General features: G+C 42.2%; 3 protein-coding genes across 4 annotated transcripts; 2 read left to right on the forward strand and 1 right to left on the reverse strand.

Moving 5' to 3' along the window:
- Positions 1–1,065: 1,065 nt before the first annotated feature.
- Positions 1,066–5,794, reverse strand: LOC128424957 (FHA domain-containing protein FhaA). The gene is made up of 2 exons (XM_053411409.1): positions 5,656–5,794; positions 1,066–5,119 (listed from the first exon to the last, which is right to left on the reverse strand). The coding sequence occupies exon 2, from the start codon at positions 5,110–5,112 to the stop codon at positions 3,754–3,756; it is 1,359 nt and encodes a 452-aa protein (XP_053267384.1). The 5' UTR covers positions 5,113–5,119; positions 5,656–5,794; the 3' UTR covers positions 1,066–3,753.
- A 1,024-nt stretch (positions 5,795–6,818) lies between these two features.
- Positions 6,819–14,810, forward strand: LOC128462293 (protein phosphatase PTC7 homolog). Its single transcript, XM_053447613.1, has 6 exons — positions 6,819–7,390; positions 9,002–9,181; positions 10,151–10,349; positions 11,785–11,908; positions 12,012–12,141; positions 12,311–14,810. The coding sequence occupies exons 1-6, from the start codon at positions 7,189–7,191 to the stop codon at positions 12,367–12,369; spliced, it is 894 nt and encodes a 297-aa protein (XP_053303588.1). The 5' UTR covers positions 6,819–7,188; the 3' UTR covers positions 12,370–14,810.
- Positions 14,811–15,587: 777 nt separating this feature from the next.
- LOC128462294 (TBC1 domain family member 10A) lies at positions 15,588–22,945 on the forward strand. Of its 2 annotated transcripts, none has more exons than XM_053447615.1 (9): positions 15,588–16,288; positions 18,196–18,295; positions 18,563–18,670; positions 18,880–18,986; positions 19,089–19,203; positions 19,341–19,406; positions 19,837–20,026; positions 20,235–20,389; positions 20,605–22,945. In XM_053447615.1, exons 1-9 carry the CDS (start codon positions 16,119–16,121, stop codon positions 21,007–21,009), a joined length of 1,416 nt encoding a protein of 471 aa, XP_053303590.1. In that variant the 5' UTR covers positions 15,588–16,118; the 3' UTR covers positions 21,010–22,945. The 2 variants fall into 2 exon arrangements, with proteins under 2 accessions (XP_053303590.1, XP_053303591.1); XM_053447616.1 differs by lacking the exon at positions 15,588–16,288 and adding an exon at positions 16,299–18,122.
- The last annotated feature ends 504 nt before the right edge of the window (positions 22,946–23,449 follow it).

The following is a 23,449-nucleotide window of genomic DNA, read 5'->3' on the forward strand; positions in this document are numbered from 1 at the left end:
GAACCCGTCCCTGTGGAAGGCCTTGGTCAACACGGCCGCACCCGCTCACCCGACTAACATCTTTCTCACAGTCGGACAAGTGGCGTCTTTCCTCGTTGCAGCCTGGATAGCAGATATTTAATCTAACCTCGGATCACTGGGATGAATCGTCCGATCAAATCAAATAAAAGCTTGTTTGGATAAGCTATCCTCCCTGTCTTCTCTGATTTAATATGAGATGATTAAATTGGTCCAAGCTTAAACTTAAAATAGTTATATATGCGTTATGTGAATTCAGACCCATAGCTACTTAAGTTATGTCTGCAGTAAATTATCTGGGATGTCAGGGGGAGGATACATTCTGCCATTAAAAATGCACTGTGGTGGTTATTTTACCAGCTGCTTCCAGTCTGTTTATTGATTCACTTAAGCCCTAAAACTTTAAGGGCAACAAATAAATTGATAAGGAACATTGACTTGGTATCAATATAAGTGCTTATACAACTCTTTACTTAGGGGAATACAAATATGTTTAGACTATATGGCTACAACCAATGATTTTAATTTTCAATTTATCCACCAAATATGTCCTCAATTCATAATTTAATATCTTAAACATTTGAAAAACAGGGAAAATGCCTATATGTGCAAGTGTTTTCTTCTCTCATCAAATATCTTATTTTTTGCTAAAAATGCCCGATATTCAATTACTCACTATTGCAAGTTCCAAAAAAGGAGCAAGTTTTAGTTATTTGGGCTTGAAAATTATTTGTCACTCTTATAGTTTCATTCATTTTAAGTTGCCGCTTATTCTGACCATTTTTTCCATTCAACTAAATAGCTTAAACTGCTCAAAACATCATATTTAGATAGAAAGCCTTGTCGAGCATGTGCAATTATTTGTTTACTGATCCAGAGTCTGAATAATCACATATTATTAAAAATGAAAGATTAATTACAAGTAACCACAAATAAAGTTAATTCGACAATTTGATTAAATGTAAGTATTTCATTAGTTGAAAGATCATTTGTGAGAATAAAGTGTAAAGTGTTTGTGAAATTATATTTAAGGCAGAGAAACCGTAATTGTTGTTAATTTTTTATTTAACACACAAACATCCAATAACAATACAAAATCAGAACAATCTTAAAATTAGATGAGTAAAGTGAACCAGAAAATCCACACAGATTTCCAGCAGTTACAAAAGATCCAGTTCTACAGGGAAATAAGTGCACTTTACAGATATTCTACAGCACAGACAAGATGAAGTGGTCAAAATTATTAAAATTAATTTTTTCAAATAAATTCATTTCATTTTGTCAGAATCAATAATAGAAAATGGACAAAAGTATAGATGGAGAAAATGAAAAAAATTTACTGGGAGGAGGAGCAATTAGAAAACAATCAATAAAAAGTCCATATAGGATCACTTCCAGATGTACAGTCTGCTTTGCGATTATTTTGACTGTACTCTTTGATTTTGCCTCTATATATAGGTGTGTATATATATATATGTTATTAGACACTGAATATTGTGTTAGTATATTGAATACAACCTCTCCAAACAGCAGACTAAAATGAACAGTAAAAGAAGGTAAGAATTAAAATAGTCAGATGATAAAAACAGGCTAGAATAACAAAACAATCACAAAAACAATCACTAAACACAACTGGCAAAAAGAAGAGCACACATTTACACACTGGAGAGACACGTAGTGAAAAGCTGGGGAGGCCCTTTGGAGTCGGGCATCGAACTTATCTCATGGGCAAAGGTAAGAGGAAGACACGGAGATGTACTGAACAGCTCAGGCCTGGGAAGCAAGTGTCAGAGTCTCCGGTAACATGAACTTGAAACCAAGGTTGGCACAAGATACGAGAGTGAACCAGGACAGTGATGCTCATGCATGATGGAGGGGTGGAGCTAGACCCCGTTTCCAGCCGGTTTAAAGTCAGCGCCTCTAGTTCCCCAGTTAATCTGGTCCCAACTGTGAAGAAGCCGTGCGACAACGTTAAGGTAAAGGTGCACAGATACAGCAGAGTTGGTGAAACGTTGTGGAACCTCCTCTGATCTAAACCACAATGGAATCACTGCCCACAGTAAAAGCATCAACAAATGCTCCCATTTCCTTCTCAACAGTGGGCAGAGGCCGCACTAATGGCATCAAGCCTCCTTTCTCCAGAGCTATAAAATGCAATCTCGGTTGTTATCAGGCGGCTGAACAACAAACTAACAATGTGTGAGTGCCGTGAACCTGAGACGAGGCGGATCGCCCCTTAACGGGAGGATGTCTTCTTATTTTGATTTCCTTCAACAGTGTTAAACTATTCATTGGCAATAATGTCAATGGTAAAATCTCAAGTTTTGAAAAAGAAAGAAATTTGCCTCCAGCCTCTTCCAGTGTAATTCAATCTGTTAACGAAGTTGGAGGCCATTTGGGACATTTGACTTAATAAACATTTCCAAGAAATCCTTCAGGCTATTATCATCTTGCAACAAATGTGCTTTTGACAAAATTTGAACATGGGCCAGTCTTGAAAGCTTTTAGTGGCTTTGTCCTGAGTGGAGCCAACATTAAACCTCATCACTCCCGATGGACGACTCCCCACGTTAATACAGAGGCTGATTCTGTTGCAAGAACACAACTGGCCCTACATAATTATGAGATGTCTCTAACTTTGTTCCCACTGCCAAATCAATTTCCAGCATTTAGCAGTGATGCTCCTTAAAAGCCCAATTTTAAATCAATTATTCATCTCAGAATGAAAACTGTATACCACAGAGTATTAGGGCCACTTAAAGGGAAAAAAATAATGGGAGATTTCCTGAAAAAAGCCATAATATCACAAGGCAAAAAAGTCGTACATTTCGGATAGAGATCATAATATCAAGCAACATGTCAATTGTACTCTTGGACATAATTTTACTAGAGCTGTAACATAGGGGTAATAAACCAAATGAACCTTGAAGAGAAGAAACAAGAAAGTCCAGTTGCCTATGTACACAATGTGCCACTTCTGAAAGTACAACACAACAAGATGCTCCACCTTGTTCATTTTCATGCAGGCAACAGGGCTGATCTTCTGATATTCCCCCTCGAAAAAAACATGAACCCTAAAACTATACTGAAATATTATCTCAACTTTTCCACTTTGTATGGCCCTAATGCCTATAGTCGTAGCATAGTAACTTTTGCATCTATCCAAATGTAATACTCGGACCCTGACTTCAATTCTTTTTATATCAAATGAAAATTTTCTTCTGATTAAGCATATCTTGCCACAGTCAGTCTATTTGATCGTCCAGTACTGATGAGGGGATGATTAGATCTGATTAATCTGTACATATATAAAACTCTTAGTAACATTCCTATTTTACACAGTAGCAGATACATGTATTGTCATTAAATTAACTTAAGTGCCCTGAATCAGTTTTCTAAGCTTTTAAAGTCAATCATTGAAAAAAAAACTGACAGAAGAAAATTAAGTGCAGTTCGTGCGACAAACTGATCGAACAAAGATTCCAAACTGACTGCTGCCTCTTGAAGTGTACTCCTTTTTGTCACAATATACACATAAACATTTTGTTACCTTTTGTTAATCTGCAGCAGTACAAGATAGTCGACTAAATATGACTCGAAGAGCTTCTACAGTAAGCGTACAGCTAGGTTTGTGATGTGGGAACAAAGTGACATAAGTAGACAGTAGACGTGCAAGTATACTGGGCAAAGTAGAAACCCATTCGGGGTATATAGTGAAAGGAAGTTGAAATGTTCTCACTGGAGGAGGAGCATGCTGGAGAGTAGCACAAAGAGGGAGGTGCCAAGCTGAACCACGCCGTAGCTCAGGGGGTCGCCGCGACTCGGCTGCAACTGTTGCTCGGCCTTTCGTTCAACGAGAAACTGCTGAGAATATTCCATGTACTTTTCCACGCAGCGTTTGGACCTCACTTGCTCAATCAGTGCCGGGTATCCAATCTCCTCAATGCTGACGGTGTCATTATCCTCATCGCTTTCGATCTGAGTAGTGGTGGAGCTGCGGCTCTGCTCTTTCAGAAGATCAGTCCTGTTCATGCAGGTTCTCATGAAGTTCTCATAAGTCTGCGCTCGGGGCGGAGGTTTGTAGACATAATCACGGCCATAGTCTTTTTGATCAGTGGAGCGGGAGCCATAGCTGCGGTACATGTAGTTGTTGTAGGAGTTCTCCTCTTCGGGGTTTCGGAAATTGAAATGCGGTCTAGGGAACCGCCCAAGTCCATATCCAACGGCCATTCCAGCCACAGCACCGACACCTGCTGCCATCATGGCTTTTTTGGCAAAACCTGTTGACTGGGGCTTGTATCCCATATTCTGTACAGAATGGGAGAATGGAGACCCTCCCGTCCCATAACCACCTTGCCCATAGCTTCCCCCACCGAAGCGGGGACTGAGGATCTTATTATTGGGGTTCCAGTTGGGGGAACCAGCAGGATAACCACCAGGGTAACCCCCTGGATTTCCGGCAGGCGCACCCCAACCTTGTCCTGTATTACCACCTCTGACTGGGTAGCCACCTCCTGCTGGGTAGCCACCTGCTCCTGGGTAGCCACCTCCACCTGGGTATCCTCCAGCACCTGGATACTGATTTGGATAATTTCTTCCTGGATTCTGGTTAGGATAACCACCTCCTGCTGGATATCCTCCTGCACCTGGATAATTTCTTGCTGGATTCTGGTTAGGATAACCACCTGCTGCTGGGTAGCCACCTGCTGCTGGATAACCTCCAGCAGGGTTCTGGTTCGGATAGCCTCCAGGATTGACTCTACCAGGATTCTGGTTAGGATAACCTCCAGCTCCTGGATAACTTCCTGGGTTTTGTCTGGGAATTCCTCCTGGATTTGTGTTGCCTGCTCCAGGATGAGGGTAACTTCCCCCGGCGGGATATGGATTGGGGTTTCGATTAGGACTCTGAGGCTGCCTCGGATAGCTTCCTGGCTGAGAGCTAGGCTTGGATTGTGTCCCACCCCTGTTGCCGGATGATGAGGTCTTCTTTCCGCTGCTGCTGCTGCCGCCTCCTCTTTTAGCCCATGTAGATTCAGTGCTCAGGAGAAAGACAACAAGAAAGGATACAACCGCAACCTCGCACAACCTCCCCATCGTGGCCCTACACAGAAAAAAGGGTTTCAAGGTGATTATTGTAAAAACATGACAACATTAGAAGAACAAACATTGCTTTCCATGTTTCTTCCTTCAGCATCATCTATTAGCATGACATGCCGAATGGCCTGGCCTTACTTTTTCATTCATAACGACCTACATGAAAAATAATGCAGAATTAAACACCAAATAATATTTCTCTATGTTCCATCACTTAAATCGGTGTCCTAACATCCACTTGCATCCAGAGCACATAATTCCATCATTTGGTTCATTTTAAAGACAAAAATAAATAAATACATTATATCAACGGACCATTCGCACACTCTGATAAATGAACAACATGTTTTTTGATCTTTAAATCGGTGAATTACAAGCGTTGCATCATTATCATCCAGCCTATTCGCCCGGTTAAATATATTCACTAAATTAAATTATAGGTTTATATGTGGGTTACGTGCGCCGCTTTGTTCTCTAACCTAATAAACGAAGACTAACGTAACATAAGCAGTAAGGATAATTCAATTTACGCTCAATTCCTACCGTGAATTGTTGGATTGTGTGAGAGCTTCGTTGTTGCTGCGTTGTTATGCTCAGTCCTCCCTCTGCTCCGTTATGAGGCCTGGCTCGGGGTGGGTCTGTCCGGACGGGGTGCGCTCGTTTCGATGCACGTCGACTCCACTGCGGGCGGTAGAGGTGGAGATACTAGTGGAAATATTGTTTCGACCCTCATCGAAGATAAAACCCATATAGACGTCAGGAATTGTTTTTATATTTATATGTGAGATTGTTATATATGATATAGGCTATTATCTATGTAAATAAATGTAACGTAACTTAACAGCATGTTTGTTTTCTCGCCAAAGATATTGAAATATTTAGTTTTTATTTCTTCATTGAAAATGTAAATGTGTAAAGTTGTATGGTGTAATACAGTCATTTAACTTAATTTCTGTACTTAATTACATTTGTGATGTATTTATTTTTTGGTACTTTTAACTTTTTCTTCATTACAAATATCAGCAAATATCAGTACTTTCCCATCCACTGCATTTTACAGATTATTGTGTCACACATAACATAGATTTACAAGAGGCCACAGCTGAGCAAGCCATCATTAGATATGACAAAGGTTTTCAGTAGCATGATCTGCAGCATTCTTCATTATTTGTTATTATGACAGATTCTCTATTACTCTTGCATTAAAATAAATATGCAGTCGGCACAGTTTATGATTTGGTGGACTGTTGCACATGAGGATATGTGACATTCTATAGTTTTCGTACTTTACTTTAAAGAAAGTACTCCCTTACTTGTATTCATGCACATGCAGAACCATTATTTGAGTATGTATTAATCTATTAATTTGTATTTTCAAGTTAGGTGGTTGGGTGCTTCCTTCCTCACTGCACTTGTGAAAGTGAAATTTAGCATGACATAAAATATTCTTTTAATATTTACAAATAGATAGATAGATAGATAGATAGATAGATAGATAGATAGGGTTAGGTTTAGCCTGTAAAATGACGATACAATTATGGTTTGCATAAGCAGCACTGTGCACCATAGTGTTATTATATCATAGGCATGCTAAATACTGCTAACATTAGCTCTGTTTCCGTCACGTCCCCGTGAATAAAACGAGCGCACACCAAAGGAGGCCTGCGCAGCAGCACTCTCATTGGATGATGGCGGTTCTCCGTGACGTCAGGCTTGTAAACCGCCGAGGACCCGTATGTACTCGCTGCTCTGGCTCCGGTACAAGTGAGGAATCATGTTGGGAAGGAGGAAGCCCTGCCGAGGATCTGCGTCCATGAGCGGCTCTCACACATAAACAGCCCCGGGGGACGGACGGTGGAGCTCTGCGCGAGGTGGGAGAGACGATTTCACGGAAGCGGCGTAGTCTGTGTCGCATGGACGGATAAGAGGCAGGCAAGACAGCGGGGAAGACAAGAGGAAGAAGAAGCAGCCGAGAAGGGCAGGCGGCCGGGCCGGCGAGAGGGACACCGAGACAGCGGGGAGGAGGATCGGTGTGTGCGGGGGGTCGAACCGAGAAGGGGCCGCTCCTAGCCGGGGATGTTATCCGTACTGTCGTATGGCAGACTGGTAGCCAGGGCTGTCCTGGGCGGGCTGTCGCAGACGGACGGCCGGGACTACAGCCTGATCAGCGCCAGCTGCGGCTTCGGCAAAGACTTTCGTAAGGGGATCCTGAAGAAGGGGATGTGCTACGGGGACGACGCCTGCTTCATAGCGCGGCACAAGACCGCGGACGTACTGGGTAAGCTGCAGCGGGCACACGGAGCACCGTCACCGGGCAGACACACAACACGCACTATGCGACCGGGTGACCTTCAGTGAGCCCTCACGTGTAGCGACCCCTCGGATGAAAACACCCCATCACCCCCTGCATACACACAGCCACAACTCCCCCCCCCCCCCCTCCCCTGCTAAAAGCATTCAGTTTAATAACAGGAAGCTGGACAGGTTCCTCTTATAGAACATTCTGCGTATTAAACCTTTGATCGAGCTGTTTGACGCAGCTTCTTTAATGTGGACGTTTTTTGATAAGAAACTCAAATGACCTTTCACCCAGATGAGCTCCACTTGCACGTTACTCCGCGCAGACTCAACACATCGGTCGCGTTTGGTCAGGATGTTTAGATATTTACACGTCCAGGCGGATTGAGTTGTTAAAGAGCGGATGCCTGCCTCTCCGACCGAAATCTACAATGTCTTGCAAAGGTCAGAATGGTAGAGCATGGAGGCAGCCATGTTGCTAATACCCGTCGTTAGCCTGTTAGCTTAGCTCAACGTCAATGCTTTGTCCTCACCGCTTGTTTGACTTGAGGGTAAATAAAGTGAATTTCTCGACTCAGCAAGAGTTTGTCAACATTGATATTACGTGTTGTGTGTTTACACAGGCTACGTTTCGGGTTCAATGTGACGTGCTGGTGATGTGATGTTAGAATAGCTCAGCTCAGAGGAATGAGGGCTTCACGTGTTTACAAATGTAAGCAGAAACAACGTAGAGGTGCTGGAGGTCTGTGGTCGCCCCTCAATGGAGCTTTACTAAAAGAGGATGATTGTCCTATTTCCAGAGGCACACCTGGAAATATCTGGAAGTTCCCAGAGTCTCTTTAAAAGGAACTTACGGAATAGAAACAACATTTATTAATAACGTTGATGTTTCTAAACAACAATAACCTCACAATCTCGTGTAGGGCTGGAGGATATGGTCAAAACTATAACAAAATAAACAGTGGTCAATATTTAGTATGCTTGGGCGATATATACTACTAATATAGTTATATATATATATCCTTTGTTATATTGATAGAAATGATATTCCAATAATTCTTTATGGCTTTATCTGACTACTTTCTGTGTGAAAATGAGTTAGTTAAGGGGTCCATTGGGAGCCTTTTTTAAAAGATTGCTTTGATCAATAATGTCACAACATATTACCGTCACATTAAGTAATTCCTCTGTAGACTGTCCTGAAATCCCCACAATAACAAAGTCTCTCAATTCTGTTAGTTTCTGGATCTTGGTTAGTGCAGAGCTGCATCCAAATTAGAGGACAGTTTGCTCTTGAGCACTTAGCGGCTACCCAATGAAGTCATCCAGCATCATACCGGTACACTGTCGCCTGATATCTAGCCAGTTTCAAAAATCTCAATTAAATTGACTTCAAGCCTGTCTGACCTGTCATAGTCTTGTGAATTAATGGAATCATTAATCTCAAAGGATGTTTTCCAGTTAATTTCACCTGAAAGTACCTGGAAGCTAACCAACACCTATAATGGTGAGGTTCAGAGCATGGAGTCAGGACTGAGAAGTGTAAGATGTTTGGTATCTGACCAATGTTTTGTTAATTCCCGTCCATCAGGTGTAGCGGATGGCGTAGGTGGCTGGCGTGACTACGGCGTTGACCCCTCTCAGTTCTCCGCCACCTTAATGAAAACCTGTGAGCGACTGGTGAAGGAGGGACGCTTCATTCCCAGTTACCCAGTGGGCATCCTGACCTCTGGCTACTACGAGCTTCTACAGAACAAAGTTCCCCTGCTGGGTGAGTACACACAGACGTCCTGCGGTGGAGTTAGTCATGGTTCTTGTGTGAAGAGCTCTATTCTGAGAATTAAAGAACACTGCTACAGGATGATTCAACTCAAGTGAAAACATTTGCACATCAGACTTTCTTAAACTAACCAGAAAATTGCAAAAAGGATGGCAAAATTTGCAAAACCCTTAGACCAACATGATACAAATAATAAAGATCAGGTTTTGCATATGTTTGAACACAGAACTGCTGATTTAACAAGTAATTTATGACATATCTGTTAATGTAAGGACTGTTAATTATCATTGCTTCAGGCTTTGACCTGTACCCTACTTACTGATGCAATTGACGTAACCAACAGACTTGATCAGCTGTGTTTTGTTATGCCGCCACCTGAAAGTTGAGATGCAGTGACCTTAAACAATTTTCCTTCAGCGTAGGGGGAATATTTTGCCTCATACCAGATTCCTCCAAAAGGTCTTGAGTGCATCTGTAACAGACACTGCCGGAGAGCTGTTCAGATTTCAAACGCCTGACCGAGTCAAACATGTGACCAAGGTCGCATTCCTCCTGACACTCAGTATCTCTGACCCACAGCCAGAGCAGACGCCAAAAGTTAACCTCCTCCCCGTGTCGCCATGTTTATCACACGACCTAGTTTTATTTTGAGGAGCGGTGTCTGACCTTCCTCTCCCAAGGTTACTAAGACGATTGGTTGGTAAAGCTGCAGTCTCTGGGGATCTGGGACAAGCAAAGAATGTGACCCAGATGTGTGTTTTTGTTTTTCTCGCTCAGCATTACATTCACAAGGAAGGTGCACGCAGAGGCAGTGATATACTGGTTGTGCAGCATTCTACCTCTTGAAAGTGAAGCCAAACACACATCAAGGCTCCGCTTCATGTCTGCCTGGCCTGGATGTTTTTCTTTGTTGTGCTACATGATCCATAAGTTAACACTTGTTTCTCCTCCTGTTTGCAGGGAGCAGCACAGCCTGCATCGTGGTTCTGGACAGACAGAGTCACCGGCTACACACGTGTAACCTCGGTGACTCTGGTTTCCTGGTGGTCCGGGAGGGAGAGGTGGTCCATCGCTCGGACGAGCAGCAGCACTACTTTAACACGCCCTTCCAGCTGTCTATCGCTCCCCCTGGGGCAGAAGGGGTGGTGCTTAGTGACAGGTCAGTAGCTCATGCTTGGACGCATCATAACAAGTCATGTGAGCATTATTTAAGGAACAAGAACAAAAAGTGCTTTGCGGTAGAGACATGACTGAGCAAATGTGGCTGCAATACAAGCTGTCCCCAAATGTTTGAAGAATAAACAAGATCTGAGCGGCTTGGCGTCACAGTCGTTTGTGCAGGTGTACACACGACATGTTTGCTGACAAACTAGACTGTGCATCTGCCATTTGAACCAGTTCATCATCTTTCCTGTTTTCACTGACATGGAAAATCCCCGTGTCCTATTTTCCAACATAAATGAATTTGACTGTGGTGACTGGCCATAGCCTTATTTTTCATGTCACAGTTTCATAATGAACAAAAGCATTTTATACACACTCATAATAACTGTAACTTTGGGTTTTGAACCTTTTATTTTAATTGCAGAATTGTTTGCAGCGATCTCTGATTCGTTCTCTCCATTGGCAGCTACCACCAGGGAGTGAACTAATTCTGTAATAAACAGTGACCCCAGTTTATAAGCACATGAACTAATTTATTGCTGAAAGTATATCAGTACTTTAAGCACAGCATCATCAGTTAATGCTATTCTCTGCACAGACTTGTGTTTTAGGTGATGCTTGTTGTATTGGTGGTTCGCTGACTCGCACAAGTCGACAAGACAAGTATAGAGAGGATGTACAGTTTTGTTCTCTCTTTTTCTCTGTGTGCCTTTCAAACAATCTTTGAAAAAGTCAGATTATGCATCTCTGCAGGAAAGAATAATAGTATAATAATAAGCAGGCTTTTATTAGCTGGGTTCTTGGATACAAAAATACAAGTCTCTATAATTGGCTTTCTTCAGGCAGAATCATTCTTTATAGATATCGTCTATTTATAAAACCTGTTTCTTTCTGCCTGCAGACAACTGCCTCAAATAAAGCTGTTATCTCAGTGGTGCGCACAAACAGACTTGCCAGGCTGCCCAGATAGGTGTCACTATTTGATTCTGACAATGGAAGCCTCATTAGCAAGGGATACATCTTTTGTAATCCATTAGAGCAGTCTCAAGGTCTTTTTTTTCTTCTTCCTCCCACTGGGTAATTATTTTTCTTATGGTGTGAGATAAAGTTCAAGTTGGCCTTGTAGTATGTCACTTTAAAATACAGCCCCCCCAGATCAGGGAGGATCATACTGTTAAAGGTTATCAGGAAATAAAACTTTAGTATTGGTGGAGCACCAGCAAACGGGGGGGCCTTACAGTGTCCGATGAGGACACACAGGACCGGCTGCTTCCAAGTCAGCTGTCAGATTAAACACCCCTACCGCGTCCACCGATAAGATTTGGCAGCGTGTCCTGCTTAATTCCGTAGTGGAAAGTGTTGCGGGCAGCTCAGGCGTCGCATGTCGGTTTCACTTGTGACTGAACTCTACCTTCTCCTGTTTCCTCCAGTCCCGATGCAGCTGACAGCTCCTCCTTTGATGTGCAGCTCGGTGACATCATCCTGACAGCAAGCGACGGCCTCTTTGACAACATGCCCGACTACATGATTCTTCAAGAGCTCAAGAAACTGAAGGTGTGTGTCTAGTGACACATTTTACACATGTACAGAAAGTTAGTTTATTTCATGTTTCAATGAAATTGACATGCTTTTTATGTTGATTTTTCTTTTCTTTCAGACTGCCAACTATGACAGCATCCTGCAGACTGCACAGAGCATTGCAAAGCAAGCTCACGATCTTGCCTACGACCCCAACTATATGTCTCCTTTTGCACAGTTTGCCTGTGACAATGGTCTGAATGTAAGAGGTAAGTTGTTCCTGTTGTCTTTTCACTTGTATTCTTTGTACAGTACATGTATTAGAGAAGTTACTAAAATCTGTTTCGCCGAAGTTAAATAAAATAAAAAATGATTAGCCGTTATGAACATAGTGTGTAAACCTGTAATGATTTTTGTTCATGGTGTCTTTTTCTGCAGGAGGGAAGCCAGATGATATCACGGTGCTGCTGTCGATTGTGGCTGAATATACAGACTAAAAGAGTGTGTGTATCTCTGTCTGTGTGTGTGTGCACGCTTCTTGGGGGGGCTGATCCTTCCTTACCATCTGCCTGAGTCTTCCACCTGCAGCCCTCCCAAAATGCACTTTGTCCGCCGGGCTGATTTGGGGAGGCCCCGCTAACAAGACACACTCCCTGCTGCAGGACGTCCCCCTGTGCGACATTTTGATTTCTTCTTCTGTTTCGTTTGGGTGCTTGAACGGTTTAAGAAGAAGCAGGCAGCTAGGCCACTTTCATGTTGATCATGATGCAGGAGGAGCCGAGTACAGTGGGTTGAGGGATGCATCGTAAGTCTCCCATGTCCCACAGTGACAGTCACTGGGGGTTTAGAAATCTGCTGGCCCTCGTGATAAAAAAAAAAGGTGATATTTTAAGAGGAGTAAGCCATGGTCTGGGGTTGTTCACAGTTGTGGACACATCTGTCTGTGTTGTTCTCCTTGTTAATCTGTTCCATGTTGTAAACATGTTTGAACGGACCATACAGACGGACTGAGGAGGCTGAGGCTGGGAGTGGAGGAGACTTAACTGGGAATGAAAAGTAATTGGTGGCTTTGGGAATGTTCGTTAATTTGGTCAGATCAAAGTAAAGAGATACTAACCCATGTTAAAGCTCCCGTGCGAAGGTTAATCAGGTTTGGTCACTTGGTCGTGGGATCCGTCGGTGTGCACATCCTGATAAGTTGTAAATATTTCTGTGTTTTCAGGGCTCCGCCTTTTTCTGTCGTCCCTGCTCGGTTTTTCTTTAAAGCAAAGAGTTGTTTTGTTACTGTTGTGGAAGAGGTACACATGCATTCATAAATATATACTTTTTCCTGTATAGATGTTGATATTGAAGTGAGCTTTACCAATCCCACTCTTCCACTTGCTGAAATGAACAAGAATATAATTGCTGAGATTGATTGCTTCAGTTGTGTGGTAGGAAGGAGTAAATGTGCGCGTGTGAGTGTGTGGTATAGATGTGAGGAATTGTTGTTTGAATATGTGACTTATTCGATGTTGATATTTGTTCTCTCACAAAGCTAAAGCTAGCATCTGGGAATGCTTGCAATTGCAATGATAGGTCAGGCGTGAATTTTTAAGGAAAATACATATTTTTTTAATGTTTAGTTTTAAAAGTAAATAGTTTGAAGTGTCTGCTGACATGAGGTTTGTGTGATGGATGCAAAAAAAGGATCCAGATATCTTAAAGTGAGTTAGTTTCTCCATTTCTTTTTTCCCTCTACATTTGTTTGCTGCTTCTCTTTCGTAATTCAGATGTCTGGATGGTCGTAATGATTGATGTGTGTGCTGGATTCCACCTGATGACATAAATTAAAGACATTAATTATACTGTTCTGCCCATAATAGCCTGTCCCTGTGTCGAACACCTCGCCCCATTGGTTTGGACAATGTCTTATAATTTAAAAGCAGGTGCATCAAAGACACAATTCCGTTGTGTATGTCATCATGCTTAGTTGTTATAAATATCATGCAGCAATACTGTAAAGCTCCTGTGCTCTGAGTTTTGTGTGATGGCCAGAAGTGGGGGTGGAGATGTTCAGAGGGACGTTGAAGTATATTTTCTATGCTTAAAGTTGTTTGAGAGTTAAGGTTGCATCATATGTCTGGTTTAAGTTATAGGTGAGTGGTTGTCTATAACAAAGTCTAAGACTGGTTTATAAACCAAAGAAGGAAAGCCATATATAAATACCAGATAAGGTCGCTGCTCAGCCCGGCTGTAAGGATAACATTTCAATGGTGGAGGCCAGAATTGTCACTGTGTTGTTCCTCTTAAATAGTCTTGGGAGAAATCGTATCTTGCATTGTGAAAGCGGGATGCTACAAACTTCATAATTCATTTATGTGAGGGATCAGAAGTGCGACAAATGACCACATTTACATTAATCCAAATTCGTGGCAACTTATTTGCATATTTTCTGTCCTGCTCTGTGGATTCTCTGTCAGTTTGTGTCACTCGTTTGCATCCTGCTCTCGTATTGAGGACGTTTTTGTACGTCACATATTTTTATGACCTTGTATTAACGGTAAAGATGGAGCTACATTTGACAGAGATGTAACCTATATGCAGGAGGGGGGGTGGAGAGATGGGTAATGGTGCTGTTAACTTAAAGTGTGTGGGTGTGTGAGCACAGTTTCAGCCTTAACAAATAGCTAGACCTGTAATCAAGAGGCCTTTCCTGTCATTGCAAGCTTGTCTCGTCTCCCCCACATTGTGTTTATTGTCAATGTAAAGTCGTTCTCAAAGGTGCTTCTGCGGTCTGTATGGTACGATTGTCATCTCTCAAGCAAGCGATGTCTGTGCGTGTGAAAGACACACCCATGTCAGCGTACATGCAGTGTAGCAATGCAGGTCTAATTTATGTAAATATGTTTTAAAATATGTACAATATTTAAATAAAGAATCTAGTATTTATACTGAATTTGTTTGCGTTTTCGTGATTTTATTTCATGTTTCAACAAAGATGTTTGACAGCTATAGATTTGTTCTTTTTCAAGGAGGGAAAATGGGGGGGGGGGGGGCTCAATATTGATGTAGGTTTTATATTTTCTTTAACAACCAAATTCGTTTTTCTCAGGACCTGATTAACATTTACAATATTTTATTGCCATTTTGTTTGATATGTTTCTCTATTGTCAGTGCAAATACTGAATAAAGTGAAATAAATAACAGAGCAAATGCTTTATGTTAACATCTAAGGTTAAAGGAAATAACTAATTTTGGTAAAAATTAGGGTGGCTAAGTACATTTACTGAAGTACAAATTGAGGTACTTCTATGAATATTTTCATGCTCTATTGCCTCATACCTTTACCGCACCACATCAGCATCAAGTATCTGTAACTTGATGCTGTTCATATCTAGTATCAGCAAAAAATGGATCTAACAAAACACCTGTCACACGCAGCTGTGCATGTGAGACAATAGAGACTTGTGGCAGGTTGAAAGAACGTGAGTCAACCGGGCAAAGGGCGATGTCCTGTTCTTTGAGATGCCATTCAGGTTCGACTTCAATCCTGCATGAGTTTGCACAGGCTTCGCCATCTATCATAGGAGATGAGGGGATGGAAGAATTCAATATCAAGGGGAATTCATAATTTTTGGTGAATTCGGTTTAAAGGGGATGCCTCTCAATACAAATTCCCTGTTAGAAATAAATACAAATGTATGAATAAAGCCTGTCCCTGTATGTGCTGAGTTGAGCACTTGGTGGCGCTGGAGGGTCAGTGGGTGTTTTGTTTACTGATGGTCTCTCACCTTCCCCTCAGCAGCAGCTATCTGTGCCAACTCAGCGAAACACCAGCTAAACACTCCGCTAACTCGCATTCCCGCTGACAGCACACATTCCCTGCTTGGGTCAGCTGACACCAATGTGATGCTAGCGTTTTAGCTTAGCAGCTAGCAGGAAGACACCCTAAAAGGGAACCGAGACGCGCGGAGCTTTGGCTCTTTAGCTTTGGCGAATAGGTGGAAATCCGCTTTGAGAGACAGCAGTCAGCCAGAGGAAGGAGGAGGAAGTGGAGCCATGATAGCGACTACCTGTTTAACGCGAGCAGGTTAGCAGCCAGGAAGCGAGTCCTTCCCAGCAGCCGCAGCGAGCTAGCTAGCTAGCCGTGACAGCGGGTTAAGCAAACAGGCGGGCGTCTTCATGGAGAGCTGCGAGCTGCTGGCTGAGATCCAGGGATTAGCCCGATGTTATGCGAACGGACTGTGAGGTAAATGTTGGTTAAATGGCAAAGACCGAGCGGGGAAATGGGCTGGACACCGCCACAGACAAGCTGACAGACAACGGGAAGGGCGGCGGGGCTGGAGCCGAGGTAAACGGCGGTGCCATCCAGGGGGAGGACCGGGTGGATAAGTACGGATTCACCGGGGGAGCCCAGCAGAACTCCGAGGAATCGTAAGTGGAGTTTCACACACATTAAAGTGATCGGTTGCCACATGGCCGCAGTGTCATTCTTTCACTCAGCTGGACACAGGTAGAAGGTCTCTGGATCTCAGGCACATTCACTCACTGTCATGAAACCAGTTTGTTATTACTGGGACCAACAGATTGTCATTTCATATATATTCAGTATACTCAGAGTGCCGATTAAGACTAACAGATAGATCAGTCCACATTTTAAATGTGGCTTAATTTAGTTGATTATCCTAATATTTAGAAGGACAGGCTTAAATTCAATATTAATCAATTAATGATCTATTTTTTTCTTATCGATAACAGAACACAAGTCCAATCTCAACATATTATTCATATTCCTACCTCAGATTTGTAAAAATGTTTTTCTCATTCTCTGCCCTTAAAGTAAAGTTTAAACCCATCACCTTGACTTAGGAGCCAAAATCAGCTTTTAAACATAAAAAATAATAACGTGACATTTATGGCGATGATTATCGATGTCACCTGATATGAACAGTTTTATCTTGACATGATCTTGGCCATAAGTCACTGCTTCGTTTCTTGTCACCTGGACCAGCCGGGACCAACCTTATTTATTTATGTATGAATCAAAGTCCACTTTCCGTGTCACGACTTCCATACGTATCAGTTATGAGCCCATAGGAGAACAGTTTTCTTCGTGTTTCCCTCTTTTTCAGGAGCAGGAAGGGACTTGTTATTTTAATATGGAAAAGATAAGAAAAGAGGAACAAGTTTACAAAAAAATTTGTTATCTGTTCGTTTGTTATCTTTCCTCCAGTGTTAATTCATTTGGAAACCCTCAGGCTGGAAACCAGGGACCGACACTGCTGTAATTCCCTTTTAAAGTCGTATCAGCTAATATTCATTGTTCCCACTTCCCTTATTCAAGCTTTCTCTTTCACTAAACATGAGAGACCACATTAATCGTGGGCTTGACACTCTATATCAATTGGTCAAGTGGTTCAACCGATTCTTGTCACTTGTTTCCTGTTGGACTCTGAAGTCCTCTGACCAAACCTGTTTGGTGTTCCACTTTCTTGGTCTGTGGTCGCCAACCTGATAGTTCTGATCCTGTAGCTCTAAAAATAATATCTGACTGGTCATGAGATGATTAATGAGAAACAATCAAGGCAAATTACGATAATTAAATCATGTTTATTTTTCAGATGTTTCTATATGAATCATCTAAGGATATAAGTCAGTGAATTGCATGTTGGGTAGTGAATAGACGTTGCTGTGTCTTAAGGCAGAGAGGTTATGGTCCGGCCTCCCTCTCAAAGGAAACTTCAGCTTTTGCCTCAGAGGCCATTTTAAGGCTTTCACATTCAGACCTGGACAACATCCTGCATTGTTATTTGTTCCTATACAGCTGATCTTTAACTTAAAGCTTGAAAATTGAGCTGCACTTGATTTGTCTCCTGCTGGCAAAATATAAATATGAAAGTAACAAAAGTTTGATCCATTGTTCCCTGTTTAAAACTGATTTACAACTTGTGATCCGTCCCGAGCTATTGTATTGAAAGGTGTGACATGCAGCCCAGGCTCGTGTTCAACATCAGCTGAGGAAATGCCAGCTCTGATCTTCAGTTTTGCTGTTGTTAAATGAGGTATTCGAGCAGAAGGTTGAAGGGAACTGAACTAAGGGAAAGTTCTCCCATAGCTTCCTGTTTTCCTTTGTACTTCGTAGCGATGGGCAAGTGTTCCAGTGTTTGGTCTGAGGTTATGTTTCCTGTGTGGACAAGGAAGAGAAGAGCCACTGCACGCCACCCTCTGGGAGTCCCCTGTCATAAGCACAGGGAGGTGACACAGTAAAGTACGACTGCTGTCACTTTGCATGACAACTAATTTGTTTGTCTCTGTCATAACATTTTCTCCTTTCACCACAGTGCAGAAGCAATCCCCATAGAGGTGCTGAGACAGAGGGAGGCAAAATGGCTGGATATGCTGAACAACTGGGACAAGTGGATGGCCAAAAAACACAGGAAGGTCGGCAGTGATTTTAAATGATGTGTCTTATATATTAGCACTTATGGTAAAGAGCAATGAAGATAGTTTATGTGCCATGTTTCAGTTTTTGTAAATGTTTATTTTGTTAACTTCAACACTTACCACTGTGTTTACTTTGACCTTGTGGGGTTTATACTAACTGTGAGAATATTAGAAGTTCATGTAATATTTCATATAGTCAAGGGGAAAAACAAAGGAAAAGTTTGTGTTCCTTTCTACATTAGCTGTTCATGTGTTGAATGACAGGTGAAAGAGCGCTGTCAAAAGGGGATCCCTCCATCGCTGCGTGGCCGGGCCTGGCTCTACCTCACTGGGGCGAAGGTGAAAAGGGAGCAAAACCAAGGCAGATTCCAGGTCAGTGACACATTTGAGGTCGCAGTTTTGAGAATTTTCCAATCTATTCCCATATTACATGTACGTAAAGTATAGATGCATTACATAATGTGTGGTACAAGACTTATAATTTTACTGAGTTTCAGAGCTGCTTTTATTTTAGTGGCATTTAGTGAAGCCCAAAGAAAATCACTCAAAAGTTGAATGTAAAAAACCATCTGTATCTCCAGGAACTTGACGATCAGTCAGGAGATCCTAAATGGGTGGACATCATCGAGAGGGACCTCCATCGACAGTTTCCCTTCCACGAAATGTTTAAAGCAAGAGGAGGTCATGGGTACGCTCTTCCATCGGAAGTATCATACTTCCCAACACTGTATTCATGTTAATGAATACACAGACTTTTATGATATTAATCTCTTTATGTTCATGCATGTAGGCAGCAGGACCTGCTCCGGGTTCTGAAGGCTTACACTTTGCATCGTCCTGATGAGGGTTATTGTCAGGCCCAGGCTCCCATAGCGGCTGTTCTCCTGATGCATATGCCGGCTGAGGTGAGCTCACACTAAACGTTCAACCTCTCCAGATGTTTCAAACTTACTTACTTAAACATCAATCATTATTTTTTTTATCTTTAAATATCATATTTGATATTAATAAATACCTGCTCTCTTTCCTTTCTTTGTCCTAGGATGCATTCTGGGTTCTTGTCCAGATGTGTGAAAAGTACCTTCCAGGATACTACAGTACAGGGCTGGTATGTCATGAGAAGAGCTTGAACATGAGAGTAATACTTGACATTACACGTTGATAGTGTTGAAACATGTCACTTGTCACCTCCATGAACCTTATTTATCTTTCTAAAACGAATCTGTTGTATATTGTAGGTATAAATACACAATTTTGTTGCTAAATGACACAGGGTTTCTGAAGACAACATTTCTGCCTCTCAATCTTTGAATTTCTCGGACCAGTGTGTCTCAGCATGATACACCAACAACCTAACAACTGGAGGTGGTGACCAGGCCACAAGGACGAGATAATCACACAATCAGCTTAGGCAGAGAGAGAGAATAGTCTGTTCCCTTTTTCTCTCTCTCTCTCTCTCTCTCTCTCCCTCTCTCTCTCTCTCTCTCTCTCTCTCTCTCTCTTCCTTCAATGGTCGCTGTTCCATGTCGTCTCCACAGGAGGCGATCCAGCTGGACGGGGAGATCCTGTATGCTCTGCTGCGGCGGGTGTCTCCTGCGGCCCACGGTCACCTGAAGAAGCACAAGCTGGAGCCCATCCTGTGCATGACCGAGTGGTTCATGTGCGCATTCTCTCGCACTCTGCCGTGGGCCTCGGTGCTGCGGGTCTGGGACATGTTGCTATTTGAGGGTGAGATGACACAGCAAGTGTGACTCTAGTGTTTTAGTTACTTCAATACACAATATAGGTATTAAAATGTTCTCAAGGTCTTATCATGTACTTATCATCCTCCCCTTTAGTTGTACTTGCAAAGCAGCAGAGCATGAACAGTGTTACAATTTGGTCCTTAAATATAAGAGCAAACCCCTTCTTTAGCTGCATCTGCTGTCTCTCTCAGGAGTGAAGATCGTGTTCAAGGTGGGCCTGGTTCTCCTGAAATGCATGCTGGGATCCCAGGAGAAGCTGAAGTCCTGTCAAGGTCTCTATGAAACAATGGAGCTGCTCCGAGCCATACAGCCGCAGTACATGCAAGAAAGGTTCCTGGTGCACGAGGTACGGTTAAACCTGCTGTCTTCATCTGTTTTACATTTTATTGCTTTGACTCAGCACCTAATACACACTCAGATTTTCCTGTCGGTGCAGGAGTCTTTCTTGGACTTTGCCCTTCCGTTGTTGTGTTAATGGTGAATAAAAAACGTTCACGTGTGATCTGCTGGAAAACCCAGACATCGCCTCACGTTCACATTGATTCTGTCCCCGTGTCTCAGATTATAGAGCTATCGGTGTCTGAGAAAGACATCGAGAGGGAGCACCACGCTCAGCTGCGGCGTTGGAAGGAGAGTCACGGAGATCTACACTGCAAGTCCCCTCCCAGGATGCACGGGGCCAAGGCCATCATGACTGCCGAGCCACCGAGCCGGCAGGACCTGAGACAGAGGCCCACGATCATCGTTGAGTCTCCGCTGGCGCCCACTGCAGACAAGGGGCAGGCCCAGGACGCAAAGGGAAGAAGAAAGGCTAACAGGGAACAGCAGAAAAAAACGATCCCAGCGCCAGAGGAGACGCATAATCCATATCCTCCTCCCAGTGACCCCTCACCTCTGCTCAAACACTTGACCTTACAAGAGTCCAAAGAGAGTCTGAGCAGCGCAGAGCATGACACTTACCTGTAGCAGGGTAAGTTTCACACCAGTTTACATACACAAACCATTCCATATAGCCTTCACTGACTCAGCAGCTTTCAGGCATAGAGACATGACAAACCTCCATCTCTTAGTGTGAGAACATTTACATTTTACACTCATTACACTCCAAGAAAAGTTTTGAATTTAAAGGGTTTTTTGAACGGTTGTAAACGTAAAGAAATTACATTTTCAAATATGACAAACAATGCTTTAATAAAGGTTGATATTTACTTTAGTAGTACAGTCATAGCTGTATATTTTAAAACCCAGTGGCACTCAAGACAGCATGAGTGCCAGGGAGCAACAGCAGGTGGCGACTGTGTGCACTTTTCAACACGTCTGTGAGGTTTAACTGAGTGGGAATATCAGCATCATATGACTGAACATGTAGGATTACACTCAGAATCTCCCCCCATTAAAAGCTACTGCTGCTAATTCCTCCTCAAAGTAAAGCTCTGATTATCTCCTGTGACATAAATGAAGTCTGATTTAGTCTTTCCTGGAGCACTTTGCCTTTCGAGTCTTCCTCCTTGCCTGTGTTAGTCGCTAAATTGCCAACACAGAGATTCATATTCATCCGGCTTTGCCAGACGCTGTCGCTTTTCACTAATTTGCAGATGCAAAGTTTAAGAGCGCGTCTGTTTTGCACAGTCTGGTGACTGTTCTGATGCATCTGTGAGTTTGAAGACTTGAGGGTGCTGTGACATTAGCTCTGATGCCACAGCGGCGACCAGCAGAAATCGAATGAGAAGAAGAACTGTTGAAAAGCGGAGTGACTCTCAAATGAAGGGGGAAAAAAGTGTGCAGGGATATTTTATGCCACTAAGCCAAAGATTTTTATTGCATATCTTTCTAAATGTATATTTTCTAAACAGTTTATTCAATTATATTGTCGTACAGTATTTAATTTTGTCAATTTGGGAGAGCTCATAGGTTTATATTTATGTTGTGAATGAGCTATGTTGAAGAACGCTAAGACAGAGCTGTTTTGTACAATCTTGTAAAAGGGTTAGCGTATTTTTATAATTAGATTTATCTGACGATATATGATGGTATGGGGAGATTGTTTATTTTGCCGCGGTCTGAGAATCTAAACTTTTTAATGCTCAAAAAGTTCTATATTTTCCATACTTTTACTTTTAGTCCTAAAACCACCAAGAATTCCACATTTTTCAACAATTGAAAAAATCTGCAACCTAAATATCTCAAATATTTAAAGTATTTTAAAAATCCTAAGCTATAGTTGATTTACAGACTCGGTTATGTGATATTCATGCCTCAATATGATTTGTTGGATTTTTCTCTGCACTTTCATGCAAAGGGCTTTTGTGAAGACGTCACCGAGCCATACACTTTGATTTAATAACCAAATGAAGAAATGGTTTGAGAGGAAGTGGATGCATATGCACTCAGAAGTTAATAATTTGTTTCCTGGAAATTCAGTTGTCAAAATCTTTATGAGTAATGAAAAATGGTTATGTGTTGATTTGAAAAATATTTTGTTTATAAATAAAAATATATGCTACGGGTTTATTTTTGGGTGGTTTAGGAAGCACTGTTTTTCTACAATGTTTTCTGAAGCTTTTGATATTTAGATTTAAAACATTTAGTTCTTTAAACAACATGCACTCTTAAGAGTTTTTACTCCGCATTTTCTGCTCTGTCATGTAGATGGTGCCACTGAGCTTCATCCAGAGATTATTATAAAACTGTTGAGTTACTATGAAGGATACACAGATGTGCTTTGCCATCCAAAACCTTAGATTTTCTTGGTAAGATTTTGTATTAAAGTATAACACTGATTTAGCTAGGGGCTCGTACATTTGAAATTTCTGCTGTTTTAATCAGTATATAGGACTTTTTTTCTGTGATTTGATATTATTTTGTACCAAATTACATTTAAATCAATAAATGAATGAATACATTTCTTGGATTTTGCATATCTGTCATATTTCCCACTTTTAGAGCCGGTTTCCTCTCTTTTTCCCCTCATCTTCTGTGAAACAAAGAAAACCAGACAAGAGATGAAGTGCCACACAGACTGCGCTGACCGAGCAGGATTTCAATACACCCTGTGTTATCATTCAGCGCCCTCGCACCCGCCCTCACGCACCCACACTGCAGCACACTTCCTCGGACACCTGTTTCTCCGGCTCTTTCAGCTCTTTGAGGAATTTGCATCTCAAATAGGTCGAATTCCCACAGCGTCTCACCCAGCCATTTGCCTTTGGTGACTGAATGGAGTGCATACAGGCCTCCTTCTTCCTCGACAAGGTTCAGCTGCAGTCCAAGAACATGACAGCCAAGAATGCGCTCCCTTATATTTTAATTTACCCAAGCAGAGAAACCCCCAACACCGTTTAATTTGATTTAAGATGGATATGTTTGGATATAATAGAATTTTAATGGCTTAACCAAACTGCTTCCG

Source organism: Pleuronectes platessa, chromosome 19 (assembly GCF_947347685.1).
Source record: "Pleuronectes platessa chromosome 19, fPlePla1.1, whole genome shotgun sequence".
Taxonomy (NCBI): domain Eukaryota; kingdom Metazoa; phylum Chordata; class Actinopteri; order Pleuronectiformes; family Pleuronectidae; genus Pleuronectes; species Pleuronectes platessa.